This window comes from Rhinopithecus roxellana, chromosome 4 (assembly GCF_007565055.1).
Source record: "Rhinopithecus roxellana isolate Shanxi Qingling chromosome 4, ASM756505v1, whole genome shotgun sequence".
Taxonomy (NCBI): Eukaryota; Metazoa; Chordata; class Mammalia; order Primates; family Cercopithecidae; genus Rhinopithecus; species Rhinopithecus roxellana.
The window spans coordinates 94096344-94115501 of NC_044552.1; the positions used below are offsets into that span (position 1 = coordinate 94096344).

The 19158-nt window shown below is 32.8% G+C and overlaps 1 protein-coding gene across 5 annotated transcripts in view; it reads left to right on the forward strand.

Moving 5' to 3' along the window:
- EPHA7 (EPH receptor A7) overlaps positions 1-19158 on the forward strand; it is a 178691-nt gene that overhangs the window by 55004 nt on the left and 104529 nt on the right. For all 5 annotated transcript variants that reach the window (XM_010358024.2, XM_010358022.2, XM_010358021.2 and 2 more), the window contains exons 4-5: positions 6744-6899; positions 8128-8463. In XM_010358024.2, coding sequence (XP_010356326.1) covers positions 6744-6899; positions 8128-8463 — 492 coding nt within the window. The remainder of the gene's footprint in view (positions 1-6743; positions 6900-8127; positions 8464-19158) is intronic.

Sequence of the window (19158 nt, forward strand, 5' to 3'; positions counted from 1 at the left end):
TACATAATTCCTTCAGAAAAAGTTCAATTGTGCTTAAAATCACAGGTCTGGACATGGAGTAAGACCTGAGGAAGCTGAGTCAAGTTGTATTCAGTTAACTCATGGGGGAGAAGTGGAGAGATGGGAGAAGGAAACCAGCCCTCATCTGGCAAAGTAATGTAGGTGAAAAATAAGAATGTTTAATATCTACTCAGAAATTCAATCACAAATATTTGTGTAAAATATATCGAAAATCTCTCCTAAATGTAAGCTTGGTTTTTGCAAGACTATTTTTAAGTGATAAAATTATTATTCCTGAGATAAAAGATAAGCTACTATTTATGAAACTCAAAAACTACATACTAAATTAACAAATAGATTAAAAGAATATCTTGATAGTAGATTTCTAATAGTCTTAAAAGCAATCCATAGGTAATTTCTTTTTTTAGTTTTTAATTTTTGTGAGTACACAGTAGTTGTACATAGGTAATTTCTTTTATGTAAATGCAACTTTATAACATTTGATGCATATAGAGTATATATGTTAGAAAAATAAACTAATATAAGCAAATAAAATTTACTGTTTTTTTTTTTAATATTTGCCTATTTAAATGTTCAGATTTGAGGATACATTACTGATGGTTTTTTGTTTTTTTGTTTTTTTTTTTTGAGACGGAGTTTCTCTCTTGTCACCTAAGCCCCACGCTGGATGGAGTGCAGTGGCGCCATCTCGACTCACTGCAGCCTCCGCCTGCCAGGTTCAAGTGATTCTCCTGTTTCAGCCTCCCCAGTAGCACGCCTGGCTAATGTTTGTATTTTTAGTAGAGACAGGATTTCTTCATGTTGGCCAGGGTGATCTCAAACTCCTGACCTCAGGTGATCTGCCCACCTTGGCCTCCTGAAGTGCTGGGATTACAGGCATGAGCCACTGTGCCCGGCCCTGATGGATTTTATAATAAGAGCTTTATTAAGATATAATTCACATATCATACAATTCCCCCATTAGAATGTACAATATATGGGTTTTTGTTATAGTTACAGAGTTGTACAGCTATCACTACAAATCATTTTTAGAACGTTGTAATTACCCCAAATATAAATCTTGTATCTATCAACAATCAAATGCCATTTTTGCTTAGCACCCCATCCCCTGAAAACTACTAATCTGTTTGCTGCATCTATCGATTTGCCTATTTAGGATATTTTATGTAAATTGAATCATACAATATGTAGCCTTTTGTGACTGGATTCTCTTATTTAGCATGTTTTAAAGATTCATCCATATTGTATTATGTGTCTGTATTTAACTCCTTTGAATTGGTGGATTATATTCCATTGATTTAATTCATTCAGTAGTTGATGGACATTAGGTTGTTTCCACTTTTTGGCTACTATGAATAATTCCACTATGAACATTAATGTACAGGTTTTTGTGTGCATATATGTTTTCATTTATCTTGAGTATAAGTAACAATGTTTATTCTTTTGAGGAACTGGTAGTCTTTTTGAAAGTGGCTGCACACATTTCCACAAGCAGTTTAGGAGGGTTCTAATTCCTCCATATGTTCATCAATACTTGCTATCTTTTTGGTTATAGCCATCCTACTGGATGTGTGATTTTGATTTGCATTTTCCTAATGGTTAATGATGTTGAACATCTTTTGAAGTTTCCAGTAGCCATTTGCACATCATTTTTTATGTGTTTATTACTCATTTGTATAGCTTTCATGGAGAAACATCATTTCAGATTCCTTGCCTATTTTTGATTGGCTTATTGATAGATTTTAGTTTTTGCATTTTTAAAAAATTCTTGATAATATCTAATTTTACCTCCTTAGTGCTTTGGGGAGATATTTTATTATCATGTATTCTTTAGAGACTTTGATAGTCCAAGAAAATACCTAGAACCTCCAGGATGTTGGTTCTGAACACCTGTAAAACTTTTTCAAAATATAGAAATGTCTAAGCCCTAATAATGATTCAATTATTGTGATAGAGTCAAGACATTGGTGTCCTATCAAAGCTTTCCTAATGTGCATCCATGGAGGATAGCCAAGCAAGATATGGATTATCAGTTCCTTAATGTTCAGGATGGTGCAAAGTATGTCTAAGATAAAAGTTAGTGCTTAAGACTTCCAAAAAATGAGTCCATTAAGGATCAGGAAATCTTTTTAGGCTGTGAAAGAACTCTAGAAGTAGGTGGATTTTCTAACAACAAGATTGTGGGAAGGGGGATCCTTAGAAATATAATCAGGTAAGATTTCTCCCAAGCATGCACCTATAGGTCATAAACCTAAAGAACTGGACCAAGTATGGGTATCTGCACCCCCATTCAAGAACAAGATACATTCCATTACTATCTAATTGCTTAAGCTAAAGAGGCATGGAAATGTATGGCTTTTGGATGGCCTTTAGGATTGTTCATTTACAGTTGTTATACGAGTAGCCCGATTGGTCCACTGACTGCATAATGCAAGTATAGATTCAGAGGCCTGGCATCCCATTGCTTAAACAAAACATCTATTCAAGACAACTATGGAATATGTGATTGTTAGGAGAATTTAATGGAGAATCAGCATAGAAGGTTTTGGTATCAACTCCCTTGTATGTTTAAATATATTTGATTTCAGAATTTTGGTACTTTTTTATTCTTAAATAATTAATTTATAAATGGGAAACCTGATTGCCTTTCATGTTCTTTGTTAAAAATTTTGAATTACAAATATTATTTAAATAAATTTTGTGGGGTAATATATTAAATAATTGAGATTAAATATAATAAACTATATTTATTTCATAATAGTAAATAATATAGCAAATCTTATGATTTAATGTGTTGTAATATAATTTAGTAGATATATTGCAGTAAATAATATTATTATTCTGGTATATAGAAGTTTCATATATTTTCTAGATTTCCTATTTCTTTGATGGTTATGGTTTTGCATTTAAAGAACAGACTAAGCAAAAACTTGCTTAACACATGAAATCTGACAAGATTACAGGTTTTAACTCTAGGATAATGAGCTTATTTTATTCATTAAGGCCCTAAGGACTAAAAGAAAGAACAGTCAAAAGAATCAGTCCTAGGCCTTCATGATATCATGGAAAAATACTGTTATTAAAATAAGAGGTGAAATATTGTTTTTACAAAAGTAATTAAATATTTAAAACAAATTTTATGTGTATCCCTAATTTTTATAAATATAGTGAAACTACTTTTAAAACAATGTTCAGTTAGAAAAGCCAAAACATCAAAAGACATAGTTACAATGCTATATTTCTTAAGGTAACTAACTTTATCCTAGAGCACATACTATATCAAAGAGCACATGCTGTATCAATTAAAGTTTGCTTTGAGTTTACGTGCTATTGAACAAATTGAGAAATAAAGCAGAGGAAAAATGTGTAAAACTGCTGTTGCACAACTCCTAGAATGTTATTGTTGTATACTTCATAATTATGTATGAAGGGAATTTATCTCTAAGGTTTCAGAAGGCATTTACCTCTGAAGACTTTACTAGTAGTTTCCAGAAAACCAGCTGCATTTAGAGAGAGGAGAAATTGCCTCAATTTTCACACAGCTTTTCTGGGAGTAGTTGGTGAGCTCATCTAACTTTTCTGTATGTGTGTATCTCTCAGATATGCCATTTTACCCTGCTTTATCTCACTATTTCACTGTAGGTATTTTGTGTAGATATCTTATCACAATTTCTAATTTTAAGAGCTTCTGTTACTGCTTTCCCAATCTTTTTCCACCCAGTGGATCACTGTTATCCTAAGAGGTACCGCTTTTGTTTTTGCATATTCTTGGCTTTACTCTCAACACCATTGCTCCAACGCTTTTGTACTTACTTTTAATCACTCTAAATTGGTAGTTTCCTTTGAGATCAAATGAAAACTCGCTCACTTCAACTTATTATTTTCAATAGTAACTGAGCTGAGACAAAATATTACTTCAAAGAAAAAATGTTAAGACTTTTATGATCACATTTTTCCGGTGTTGCCTTTATCTATTTAATGATAGTCATACATATATTCCATAATTGTGCAGGTATCATCAGTGTCAAAATTCATAGTGAAATTGAGAATCTCAGTTTAATATCTCTTCTTAAGGTATGCTAGGATATTATTTCATAGCTTTCTAAGTTAAAGTAATAGCTTTCAATTAGTAAAAATATATAATAAAAATAATAAGGATCCATTGAAAATTAAGTTTTAGGGTAGCTAAAGCCCGTGAGTCCCATTACATAAGTGTCAAACTTTGGCTCATTTAACAGTAAATGATGATGGTAGAATAGCATAAGGCTGAGTGACAGTAGTCCTGTGTTTTAAATCCAGTTTTATTCTAGACAAACAGAATTATTTGAAGAACTCAGGTTACTTTTGCTTTAAATCTGTTTTCCCATCTGCTAAAAGGGTAACAAAATTCAATGTAATTGGAAAGTTAAGTGATAAGAGTTTGAAATTTCTCTGCATTAGGTATCATATAGATTCTTGAAATCATGTAAGTTGAGCCAGGATTGCACCTCATTTGTGGGAAAAGGGGAATCAGCCTTTATTTAGAGGCTTTTATTTGCAACAGGAGAATGAGAATTCTGAGGAATTCCACTAGTAGACATCATTTTGGAAATGTTAAATCATGTTGCCATTGTCCCCCCATAACCTCCTTGCCCTGTAAAACAGTAAACATACACACGATGTCATCAAAAACTTGTCAGCACACACCTCTTCTTGGTCTGTATGTCTACTTTAGTTGTTTGTTTTAATTCTCCAGGCCTTGATGTCTCAGACAAAGAGAGTTGTGAGTAAAGCATTGCCTTCTATGTTTTATGGAATGTTGTCTCTGATCTTTGAATTGCAAATAAATCATAAAGCAAGATACAGTGAATATTTTTAAAAAGAAGAATTTCCATCCCAGAAGTCTAAGTTAAACCCTTTATCCTTTCTGTTAACCATATTTTTTAATGTGACAAGATCATATCTTTAGGAACATTTTAAGGTTTATTATTTTTGTTATAATATTTAGTAATCAATATCATTGTTCTCTGTGTGCCTTATATTTGTAATAATTGCTACTGAAAACAAGTGAAGATGCATTATGCTTCTTTGCCTAATGTTTTTGTAACTGCTTTCCTCTTGTATTAATTGAGAAGCCAACTAAAGACAACATAGTCAACTGGCTTCTGAGGGCAATAGTGGGTCATAAATTTACAATGAGATGGTTTTAGCCCTGTGTAAATCTATCTATCTATCTATCTATCTATCTATCTATCTATCTATCTATCTATCTATCTGTCTGTCTGTCTGTCTGTCTGTCTGTCTGTCTATCTATCTATCTTCTATCTATTGATCAATGGATCTATATTCACAACATAACATACCTTTAAATTGAGTCTTTAAATTATATAAAATACCTATCTTGTTAATGTAAATCTACTTTCTTGATGCCCCCTAAATTATTTTGAGCTCCCAAATATATCGAAATTGTGCAATAAAAATCAGCATTTGAACAGAAGTTAAGGGATGACTCAACCGTTTTCTGGAAACTATGACATCTCAGTATGTTAGGATTATTCCTGCTTTCCATGTCCCCCAGAGTGAAAAACGTAGTTAATTTTCTGCACAATACCCAAGTAGAGAATATTAAACGAACTTTCAGCCGGTAAATTAAATGCTACATTTTTATTTATGTTAAATTTTCCCTAACTTTTGTTCACAGATATAATTTTCTTTTTGCTAAATATGAAGGTTACTAAAATTTAATAAATATGAAGAATAGATGGAATTTCTTCAATATATAATATATTAATAAAAATTATTGAAATAATGAAAAAATAACTTGCTAAATTTTCATTGAAGATAAATATAAATATATGAAATGTCCAGTGATATTAAATGGTACACTGTTACTGGATTTAATTACAGAATCTAAATGAATAAGAGCAACTTCATTAAGAGGTGACAGAAATGCTCTCTGTCCATCTCTGTTCATTGCTGAGAACAGTCGCTGTGTTAGTGTGATTGCACCCTAACCCTCTCTCAGCAGAGGACAAACAGGGCCATAATCTACTTGCCGTTGATGGCTTTCCCCTTGTTTCTGGTGGTGCAGCCATCTCCTATTCATAGGATTTCATTATTGTTAGTAACAAAGAAGTTCACTTAGTGGAAAGCAACCTGCCTTATAACTTAAATTGGTTGAAATTATATCTTGGAGTTTCCTGAAAATTTGGGAAAATATAGTTCTATCATTTTTCAGGTGAAAAATTTTACATAGTTATTATTTCTAGTCTGATAATTAAAGTTACATTAATATTTTTCAACATGAACCAAATCAACATGTCAAAAGTTAGTTTAAAGCTATATTATATTAAGAAAACATAACTTGAAGTGTTCTAATGCAGACCAACAAACAAGTTAATTATGTTGAAATCAAAGTTAGATTTGAATTATATATCAGAATTAAATGTTCTAAGGTTTTGTCTAAATAAACTATGCCTGTATTCAGTTTTCTGCTGTAGACTTTGGACTGATGCCAACTGCAGGTGCAAGTTTGCTGTATCATTTTGTTTCTATTATTTTGTTTTATAATGAACTATCATAACATTTGGCTACTGAAATACCCTAAAATGAATATTTTATCATAAAGAGCTTGTTTTTCATACATCAAATTGAATATTTGATTCATTGCTAAGTAATACAATTTTTCTTTAAAGATCGATTTGCTCTCATGTCTCAATTTTTGTTTTCTTTTGCATACCCAGCCTGTGGCCGTGGGTTCTACAAGTCTTCCTCTCAAGATCTTCAGTGCTCTCGTTGTCCAACTCACAGTTTTTCTGATAAAGAAGGCTCCTCCAGATGTGAATGTGAAGATGGGTATTACAGGGCTCCATCTGACCCACCGTACGTTGCATGCACAAGTGAGTTGTACTATGAAAGTAAAGAAGGACTTTCCAATCCCTTCTACTCATTTGTACTGTTGTGACATCAATGAAACAGATACTGAATTTGTGACACATTCTTAATTATACTTAAATATTAAAATTATTTTAAAATATTAAGATACGAAAATATTTTTTTCATAAGCAGATAGGTTTAGTAATATAAATATATCTTACATCAACTTTGGTGTTATTTCTATGTCTGCAAAATTGAGATGCATTTTAATAACATTTTTCACATGTATCTCATAAGAATCATAAGCAAAATTAAAAGTTGTTAGGGTCGGCCAGACAGAGTGGCTCATGCCTGGAATCCGAGCACTTTGGGAGGCCAAGGCGGGTGGATCACAATCACCTGAGGTCAGGAGTTCGAGACCAGCCTGGCCAACATAGTGAAACCTTGTCTCTACCAAAAATGCAAAAATTAACTGGGTGTGGTGGCTCCCACCTGTAATCCCAGCTACTCAGAAGGCTGAAGCAGGAGAATCACTTGAACCTGGGAGGCGGAGGTTGCAGTGAGTCGAGATTGTGCCACTACACTCCAGCCTGGACAATAAGAATGAAACCTGGTCTCAAAATAAATAAATAAATAAGTTACTAGGGTCTTGCATGAATATTAAATGTTATTAAAAAGTAATGTCTTCAGAATTAAAATTCCATTACCAAATACAGCAGATCTCACTAAATAGAGCAAACCTCACATCTTGGTTCTTCAATTAGTGAATGTTTGAGAGACCCAAATCCAAAGCCAATCTCAGACATTGCTATAAATTATTCTTGAGTACATTAAAATGAATAAATGTATTCCCCGTTATATGGTTAAAAGGAGAACTATTTTTAAACTACTGCACAGCTGTTTTTTTTAGGTGCATTAACTGTACTGTTTTAATTGCTTGGAAGAAAAATAGCTAAAGACTGTGGCAAAAGTACAAAGACAGTTGTTATCCTGTTTTCATTTTGACGTATTAAAAGGAAAATAAATAAAGCCTCTTGCCAAGTGAATTCAAGGAAGCTTTTATACAGCTTCTCTAGTAAAGGTAATGAAATGTTTATGTGAAAGAAAGCATTTCAACTCGTTTTCTCTTCAGTAATTGAGCCACTAAGCTTAATGCCTCACACGGATCCTTTTGTTCTTTTTGTTTGCATGTTTTTTTTTGTTTGTTTGTTTTTCTGTTTTTGCTTATTTATTTATTCTTGGTTTCCCAAGGGCCTCCATCTGCACCACAGAACCTCATTTTCAACATCAACCAAACCACAGTAAGTTTGGAATGGAGTCCTCCTGCAGACAATGGAGGAAGAAACGATGTGACCTACAGAATATTGTGTAAGCGGTGCAGTTGGGAGCAAGGCGAATGTGTTCCCTGTGGGAGTAACATTGGATACATGCCCCAGCAGACTGGATTAGAGGATAACTATGTCACTGTCATGGACCTGCTAGCCCACGCTAATTATACTTTTGAAGTTGAAGCTGTAAATGGAGTTTCTGACTTAAGCCGATCCCAGAGGCTCTTTGCAGCTGTCAGTATCACCACTGGTCAAGCAGGTATGTTTTGTGCTTATCTTCACTGAATGGAATAATGTGGCTACCTAAATAAGGTGTCTTGCTTGAATATTTAGTTAGTTTCTCTACACAGAGCTTGATTCTTCCAGCTTGTTGATTATTTACAGCTTTAACTTTTCCTGTTGCTTGTTACACCATTAGTGTACTCATTAACATCTTCAGAGATCTGGCAGGAGAAATAAAAGGAGATAAAATTGGCCGGGTGTAGTGCCTCACACCTGTACTCCCAGCATTTGGGGAGGCCGAGGCGGGCAGATCACGAGGTCAGCAGTTCGAGACCAGCCTGGGCAACAAGAAACCCCATCTCTGCTGAAAATACAAAAATTAGCCAGGCATGGTGGCACACGCCTGTAGTCCCAGCTACTTGAGAGGCTGAGGCAGGAGAATCACTTGAACCTGGGAGGCAGAAGTTGCAGTGAGCCAAGATCACGCCACTGCACTCCAGCCTGGGTGACAGAGCAAGACTCTTTCTCCGGAAAAAAAAAAAAGAGAGATAAAATTGTAAACCCTCAAGACTGCTATAAAACAAATAACTTCACTGAAAGATCTAGAGGAGGGGAGTGAAAATATTGGTCAAAATGAAGTAAAGGATATGTTCACACTTTTACCTTTTTGTTTGGTATCCTCATGATCACAAACTACATGATAATTAGGAATAATGAAAGAGTTGGCTTCATTGTCTCACATAATGTTACCCAATTTTTTGCTACGTAGACTATGATCTTTGTAATATATGACAAGTCTGCATTTTAATATGCATGAGGGAATTTTAAGTTCATCAGTAGATTTGTGATCATATTAATTTCCATTTTTATATTAGAATAAATGCCAGATTTCATGAGGATTTCAGAAGAAATGGCATAACCATGATAATTGTGAACTTGTAGCTTAGCCTAAAAGCAGTCTTCACTTATTTTCTTGCTGGCACTTGAAATGCCCTCCTTAAGTTATTCCTTGTTGTGCTTAGGTATGTTTTGGAAAATACAAATTGGAGACATTCCAAACCTTTAGAAAAAACTTACTGCTGAAGGAAATCTCAGAAATTAGGGGCTTTCTCAGTCTTTTGAAAAATTCTTATTGCTGAAGATAGATGCCATGTAGTAAATGCAACAAAGTGCTATGTTATCAGCAATATTAAAATTGGGCCTTCACTAGAGTAGTGTGTTGTGTGAACAATGTAATAAGCTAATAACAAGGTCCTCTTGGTCTTTGGCTGGCTGTCTAAAAGCAACCAGTATTATCCCAAATTCCTGGGATAATAATCTATTACTTATTTTAGTCTATATTCACAGACTATTCTTCATTTCCATGCCAATTTTAACCAACTGTTACCTATTTAAATTATATCTACATAATGAAAACTATGTATATGATCTCAGGCTTACCATTTTGAACAGATTAGTGGGTTTTTATTCTAAAGGTTTCATTCTGATGCTTATTTCGAAGGCTGTTTAAATCAGATCTCCTATTTAAGAGCAGATATTGGAGGGTAAAACATAGAAATGTAAATATTTGATAATTAGACAAAAAGTAACTGATTTAGCTAATTACCTGGACTTCCCTATTTTATTTTGGACTTACTTATTTTATTAGCAATGTTTATACTATTTTTTTTTAAATGCTGTTGTCATTAGATAGTTCCACTTGTGTTGTTTTAGATATAAATTTGTCTCATAGCTTTGCAGTGAGTGGATTTGAAATGTTTTAGGTTTATGATTTTTGACATAAGAGCTATCTTTTGGAAGCATTAATAGAAACTTAGTTCTACTAAGTTAGAATGACATTCTTTTATTCCTGCTAATATCAAGAAGTGACATTTTTATTTCTGAATATAACCAGGAGATGCTGAACTGATACCAGAAATAGTGTTTGCCAAATTGGCCACTTTGGGGATGTCTTTTCATGTTCCTAGAGTGTCTATTGTTTGATTTTTCAAGTTAATACTATACAGGCTAAATATATTATCAAATTTCTGTAAATTTCTGGAATCAAATATTTCACAGATGTTGTGTAAAATGGCTTTGGATGTTGATTCCCTTCTGGTTAAGAACAAACTAGGTTGGCTGGAGGGGTTTTTTTTTTGTTTTTTGTTTTTTGTTTGTTTGTTTTGCTTTATTTGTGGATGAAGTTGATTTAAATGTACAATAAATATATTGATATATTGTGATGGTTATACAACCCTGTAAATGTACTAAAATACTTAATCATATATTAAAATGAGTACATTTTATGGTATTTAAATTACACCTCGATAAAAAGAAAAAATGATAAAAACAATACCTATAAGTTTGTTAAATAACATAAACATAAATAAAGGTTAAAAAACTAGATTTGCACTTTTATATTAAAATACTAATTCATGATTGCCTAGTCTACATCTCAAATGCTAAAACTCATGAATTTACAGTTAGCTTTTTCTAACAGAGGAAATTCGGAATGTATTGGTGATTATTGTTCTTTTGCATGAGTATACTCAGTTCCCTCCATTACCATATTTTTGTTCTTCCTAAAGGGGGGTGATTTGAAACTTGGTCTGAGTTCAAAACTATCCAAGGAACCCTGTAAAACCCTTGAAATTATCATTCTCCATTAAACGAATAGCATCCTTTCCAACCTAGTTTATGCTGAAATCACTTCAACAATGAATTTAAGTCTGTATTTCTGGTGGGTTATCTTTCTCCTCAGCAATCCACTGATGCCTAGCATAAAAGAGTTTATTAAGAGAATTTCATGTTTCTGGGAAAGCTTAGAGAGTCAGAATAACAAATAATCAGCCAGTGCTTCAAAGATAGTGTATGTATTTTGTAATTCCTTTTCTGTTAAGTTTTGAGTTTGGAGCACAAGACCCTATACCAGTGTTTGTGTGAGTAGAAGTGTATTGAACATCTTTTGCTCACGGGAAGAATAGGCCCATTGATATTAAGGGCCCTGAGTTCTAGTTTCTAGTCTGCCACTAGGAGGTATATACATTTTGGGTCGATCACTAAAGCTCCGCATGAAAAAGAAAAAATCGGGATAAAATAATATCTACTTTCCTGTATTATCGTGTTAAGTGAGATGATATTAAAGAAAACTAAACTCATACATTGCCATAAAAATGCTAATACAGTGAATAGCAAAATGAATGCCAATTAGTCCTCTTTTTATGTGACTCTCTGGGAACCTGTCAAGGCAAAATGCACCAATTTCTTTATCTGTAGAAGCATGAGGGAAAATAATTTGAGTGCAGAATTGGCAGCTAAAGTATTATAACGTTGGAAGAAGGAGAAATTAATTTTGTTTGGCCTGTAAAAAATATGACTATTATCTAGTTATCAATTATCTTATGATTGAGGTTCTTGTGTAAACCAATGATTTTACCTTTAAGATAGACTTGTATTGAAAAAGCATGATATTTTAATGTTCATATTTATACAAGTTTTATATTTACTTGTCATGAACATGCCATACACAAGCTGGCTGAACCATACATTTTTGTTCCTGTCATTTTGTTAGTAATTATATTGACCTATTAAGGCTGAAGTCACAAAGATCGAGTTACATACAATGGAGATATTTTTTAAAATATAGAAGTAGAGGAAAAATATATGTATTTAATCTATGACATTGTGACCTTTATTCTTCCTTATATTTCAATGTTCTCTTTAAACAATGCCTTTTTTAACCTTTTATATTAAGTTCAGTGGTACAAGTCCAGGTTTCTTACATAGGTAAACTTGTGTTATGGGAATTTGTTGTATAGATTATTTCGTCACCCAGGTGTTAAGCCTACTGCCCATTCATTATTTTTCCTAATCCTCTCCCTCCAGCCACCTTCCACCCCCAGTAGGCCCCAGTGTGTGTTGTTCCTTTCTGTGTGTCCCTGTGTTCTCATCATTTAGCTCCCACTTATAAGCGAGAACATGTGGTATTTGGTTTTCTCTTCCTGTGTTAGTTTGCTGAGGATAATGGCCACCCACTCCATCCATGTCACTGCAAAGGACATGATCTTGTTCTTTTTTGTGGCTGCATAGTATTCCATAGTTTTCCATTCTTAAGCACTATTTAAGTGCTGCTTTTTAATGTTAGTTTGGCCAACTAGACTAAGTACCTAGTGCATGTCAAGCACTATGGGGGATGCTAAGAATAAGAAGGTAAGGAATGGCTCTCTTCTTAAATATCTAACAATATAACACTTTATTATAATGTTGTAGAACAACATTGGGAACAAAATACAAAAACTCTGAAGAAAGAATGATTCATTCAGAGAATAAACAAAAGCCCTTACAAAAATGAGTCAGTCAATCCAGAGTTTCAGAATGGATGTGCTTTTGCCAGATATAAAAGTAAGAGTATAAAAGTAAATCCTATTCTAGGCGCAGAAGAATACTACCCCTTTTCTCTAATCAGAACATGGTAATTGCCACTATCTTCCTTCCTGAAACTAAGTTATGGTAGCACAGAAATAGTATGCAGAAGTATGAAAGTTAATAAAAACAGATCACTCGAAAAATGCTGTTTCTTTCTTTAATACTTCATTCACTCTGGGATTATTTAAGCAATTATAATATGTGGTCTCTCCTCAAAGGGACATAGATGACTTAGCAATTATCCTTCAAGTCAGTAACTGTGTCATGTTTATCTGTGTCACCACCATCAAATACAGTCTCTTCTGCATACTAGCTGTACAAAAAGTGTTGTGGAATTAAGGCCAATGCGAAAACTAGAAAAATTAAATCATTATACAAGAGTGAAACCATTAAGGTATTAATAGAAAAGACATATTATTTGATATTAGATGACATAATTACATGATTTTAGACAAGTTACTTCACCTCTTTATACTAGAATTTTCTCCTCAAGTGGTACACTATCTGACTCGACATATTGTAAAAATTGAGCTAATAGCTGAATTCCAGGTACGTTAATTACAATAAAAAGGTGTGTTATCATACTGAAACAATTATAATAATAAGAGCAATAATTTAAAAATTACTGTTTATTGAATACTTACTATGTTCCTGGTACTTTTTGAAATGTAAAATGTGCATGAAAAGAGTGTCAGAGTTGAGTCACCTATCTTTTTTGGCCTCGTATCGTCCCCATAGGCAACTGAGAGATTTGGAATATAAGATCTCTCAGAGCTCCTCATATATTCATAACTAAATAAACAAAGTAATAACTCAATATACAGTACAAACTTATCACTATGCTACACTATTCACTGCACACTATTAATAGCTGAGTGATAGTGTACATATACTACAGTTTTTAATGAGAGTGATAACTATTATAATGCTCTGGAAAGCATCGGGAAGGAATTGGGATGAAAATTGAAACCTCTTGAAAGAGGTTAGGGATAGTTTCTCAAGTTGGGCCCCCCAGGCTGAAGCAAATACTTATATGGAGATTAGCATACACAACTTTTATTAGGAAAAATGTTTGGGATCAATACCATCAGAAAGAAGGGAAGCAAGCAGGGCCCAGCAGTGCAGGGCTGAGTTGTGATGGGGTCTCATTGGAATCCTCAGCCAACTCCATGGGGAGTGCTCTACCTGTAATGAACCCTCAGGCTGTCCCTAGGTGACAGTTTTATACGTCTATGTTGTCCAGACATTGGTTGCAGTTTTTCCTAGGAAGGAGCGAGGTGTTTTCAGAAAGGAAATTTTAAGTGAGGCAGGGAACTGAGGCCCGTTTTCTGGCAAAGATCTCGGCAGCTCGGCAAATAATTTCTTCAGTCCTTTTGTAAGGAGAATGTGGGCAGCCCATTACAACATCCATTATAGAGAGTTAAATTATGCAAAAGAATCAGAGGGGCAGCATTCAGAGTGTGATTATGGAATATTGATATGAACTGGATGAACAAAGATTTGTGGGAAAGATTACTGGGGAATTTTTATTTTTAGGAAAATAATCTTTTCTGATAGACAGGAGGGAAACCTGAGTGTTTTTGAACAGACAATAACATGATTGACCCTGGTTTAACTTAAACTTTTGTGATCTTCCACAGGACATTTCACGTATTACATATAGTAGTTTGTTAAAAAAAAAAAAAAAAAAATCCTGCCTAGTCTTAATTACTGTGGAAAAAACATACAAAAAATACAGTTTCCGAAAATATAAGAAAGCTTTAAAGAATCTGCTGTTATGGTGTGGAGACATCTTAATTATCTTCAAAGGTCTCTTTAGAATCTCTCAAACAGAACTGTATTCTTTCCCCATCATGAGTTTTGTTATGCTTGGATAAATGATTTATATGACACGCACACAGATTGTACTAAAATTTGAACTAAATTTGTGGAGTTGTTAAGACAAGAACTGATATCATTTTAAAAGTAAAATTTCGAGAGTTCAAATGACTTTACAAAGGTCACACAGTAAATTATATAGTGATGACCCAAATGATTGCAATCAAATACACTTCTTACCTCAAAATTATTAAGTGTTTATGCAGTCTTATCATAGAGTGCTATCTTTAAAAATGTAGCTCCATAATCCATTACACGAGAATTTGCAGATTGGTTTAATGGCCAGTGATAAGAGCTGTTAAGTGAAAAGGAGACCTACTAAGAAGTGTTATTTCCTGAGAATATTAACAATGTAATCTTTGTGGGATAGCATTGCTAAATATAGCATTTGCCTTCTCATTACTATTTTATTATCCTTCTTCAAGAAACTTTAAAAATAGCCCTGCATATTTTAAATTGACTGACTTTGTGTTTTTCAATGCCCAGATCTAATTTCTCAGTCAAAATAAAGGTTTGCTTCAGTATTCCCTTTACTTTGATTTGTAATGTTTATATGATGTACCAGATGAAATATAACCTGAGTCATGTGATATAACATTACACATAAGCAAAATTATTCCCAAAAAAGACAAAACCAACAATCATTTTCTGTATTTGTCAGAAATAGCTTCACTCACATGAAATAATGTGACTCAATTGTGACTGTTTTCTCGTAAATTAGTGTAGATTGTCTTTTTTCAATGATTTAATGGACACACATCAAGTTATATGTCTTTAAATAAGTAAATCAATTCCATTAAATTTGTATATTTTTATGCTTGTTAGGAATGTATAAGATTGATTTATATTTTAAAGGAACATGATATTGAGAAAATATATTTTCTTATTTTAGAACATTTACTTATTATATAAAGTAATATTAAACACAGCATTCTCCACAGGGTGAAACAAGACATAATTGTTTTATCACTAGGTTAAAAATATATAAATAAAAAAAAACAGGAACCATTTTGTAGAGATAGTGTTACTGTTATTAAAACATACATTCATATGCACACGTATGCCACCTGCAGCAGAAAATCAATCGAATAAATTTCCTTTAACAGTAAACTGTTCAAAATATGCGTTTCTGTTATATTTAGACATTTTATAAACCTGAGGTATCCGAAAGTGCAGGATTTAGTCATTCTAATTCATGCTGCAGGGCATGACATTTTAGTAATTCATATGCTTTGCTTAAACAAGGAGTAACTTTAGACTGTTAGTGAAATTTATTTAATATTTAAGTATTTTTGTGACATAAATATGAAAACATATATAGATATATTTACATTTTTATTTAGTGGTTGTAAGTTATGAAAACATACAAAAAGGATGATATTTTAGATACTATTTTAATAAAATTTTAATTAGGTAACGTACTACCATGTTGACATTAATACTAATAACCAGGATTTATGTAGTGCTTAGTATAAAATATGTTGATTCCTTTACATGTAAAAAGACCCATATGTTTGCACAGTATCTTCACATTCTGAATTTATTATGTAAGTTTAAGAGAAAATTGCATGTTTCTGTGATATGGTCTTATACTAATTGCATCATATATTTGTAACATTCTTCACATATTAGTTGTGAAAAGTTTATCTTTCCTCTTAGGCTTCATGTTATAAGAAAATGGTTGTACCTTTGATCATACTCTCTAGCCCCATCAACGTATTGGGCCAGGGTAGATGGTTAATAAATATTTGTTGGCTGAATACATACATTCTTTGTATACCATAATATGGAAAGAAAATTTCTTAGACTAGGTTGTTAAAGAAGACAGTAATTTAATTCAAATGACATAATGTTATTTAAATTATGCAATGAGTACATAAGTTAATAACTTCAAGTATAGTCATTTTGCAATTTGGTCCTAAAACTGTAAATATATTTAAAATCTTAAACTGTTTACAGCCATAATGTAGTATTTAAGCAGAAGTTTTAAACGAAAGCTTAACCTTCTTATAAAACAATAAAGGTACAAATAAACCTTAACTTTGAAAACTTTTGTAATGCTTCATATTTTGAAAGCATATATTGTTGAAAATATAATTAATTTATATCTTTTATATAACATTGAATATGTAGAAGCACAGAGATCAGGATTAGAATGCTTTCATTATTACCTAGGAACATAATATCAGCTTTTCATACATTATTTTACTATTTTTTATAGTTTGGTATATTTAGGTTTTAATATTTTTGTTTTTCTTTTTCTTTTTTTGGTTTTGTGACAGCTTTAAGGCTACAGCACATCACTGTGCCATGACTATTCTCAATTAAAACATACATAAGGAAATGCCTCTAAGTAACCTGTGTTCTCATCCCCACACCTTAACCTTGCCACGTCAACTCCCTGATCTCCAGTCCCAGTATCGTTCTGAGTTGTCAAATCTGTCCTTTTCTGATATCGTTAATATTTGTAATGAAATAGGCTTATGTTGAGGTTATGATGACAAGTTGATCTGCATACTGTTTAATGAACATGCTTTTAGTAGACACTTGAAAAAATCCTAGTATAGGGTGTTTTAAGTTACTTCTCATATTTCAAATTTAATGCTTCTTTATCTTTTCTTAAGTTCTTTGCTTTTTGAAGTGCTACTTTGTAAATAATGATGTTTACATACCTGGGAAGCAAGAGTTCATTTTTGACAATAACCAGTTATTCTACTGTGATGGAATTGTGTCCTCCCAAAATTCCTATGCTGAAGCCCTAACCCCCAGTGTGACTGTATACTCTCCTCCATACACACTGAGAAAGGCCATGTGAGCACATAGAAAGAAGATGGTCATCCACAAGCCAGAAAGAGAGGCTTCAGCAGAAACTGAAATCTGTTGGACCTTGATTTGGGACTTCTAATCCTCAGAACTGTGAGAAAACAAATTTCCGCTTAAGCCCCTCAGTCTGTGGCATTTTCTTATAGCAACGAATGCAGACTAATACTCATCCCTGAGATAATTTAATTCCATCCAATTATTTTAAAGAAAAGTCTTCATTCTCCATATGTGTGAGGATAGCTAAGGCATGTAAAATTTTATTTATGGGGCAAGAAATGAAAGTTGTAGAAATTTTATGCATTTCTATGATTTTTTTCCCTCAAAAAAACACGAAACTTGTTTAGTACAGTACCTTTGTAAGTAACAGAAAATGACCAGTAATAATGTTTTCTTTTCAGTGTCCAAGTCAGGTTTTTATTTTTTAACAGAGCCAGTTAATCATCTAATAAATTTTAGAAGGTGATGCATTGATGGTAACAGAACACCCAATATAAAATTTATTATAAATTTTGTTCCTTAGTTTTGAAGCTTGGGTAAGTTTATCAAATTCTTGGCAATTTTAACCTAACAATTTCTACATGATTAAGAAGTCAGTATCATTTCAGGATTATCGTAGGAGAAAGTGTTTATAGCTCTATATTTTGGAGATATAAATTTGTAATTTGCTAAATTTAAGCATCCTCTTCAAAAAATATGACTTCCCATTAGGATCATTATCCTGGAATATTCCATAATGATGGAATTATATAGGGTAATTCTTATTACATGTATTGCCCTTAATAGAAGATCCTTTATTTTGCAACTGTGAGTTTATGGGGTAGACATTGTAAGTAAGCTGAATATTCATCTACTAAAATAATATTTACAAATAAATAGCCACTTTACCGTTAGAGTAAAGAAGTTTGTTCAAGTGATATATGGAAAATCTGTTTTAAGTAAAATGTGACTAACTAGACCACATGCTCTTTACTTTTAGGGGAAAAATACCAAAAGCAAGTTAACAGGAGGGACTTACATAAAATATGCAAAGTTTTTCAGGGCATAACCTTAGGTAAATATATATTGAATTCAATCTCTTTTTCTGAAGGTACTAAACAATTATAAATCATAAAAAATAATGAATATGTTATATTGTAGTAATACCATGGCAAGAATACAAACTAACACATTTGTAATAGGTTTCCAATATACATTGACTAAAGAAGTGTTTTTGGTTAATATTTCCTTGACTGAAACCAGTTACCTGATTTGCTTGATTCTGTTGTACAAACAGGTCTTGTTCTATGAGTCATGTGTTAGTTTTTATGTAGGTAGCTATCCTGCCCATTTCTCTAAGTGTTATTGAAGAGGTAGCATTGTGGAGACAGATACAGTTTCAGAAAAAAATTCATTTAAGAGCAAGAAATCAATAAGCTGCATTTCACAGAATGAAAAGCCAATTGATAGTAATTTCATACATTATTCATGTAAAGACAAAGACACATAATATGAATTGGTAATAGTGATGACGACAGTAGTAAAAACATGGGTCCATTAATTTTAAGTACTGTTTAGGTTTTCCCCCAGTCCCAATTCCTATGCACTGCCACTGTCAATCATATACACAATTTTCAGCCCTGGATCAGCT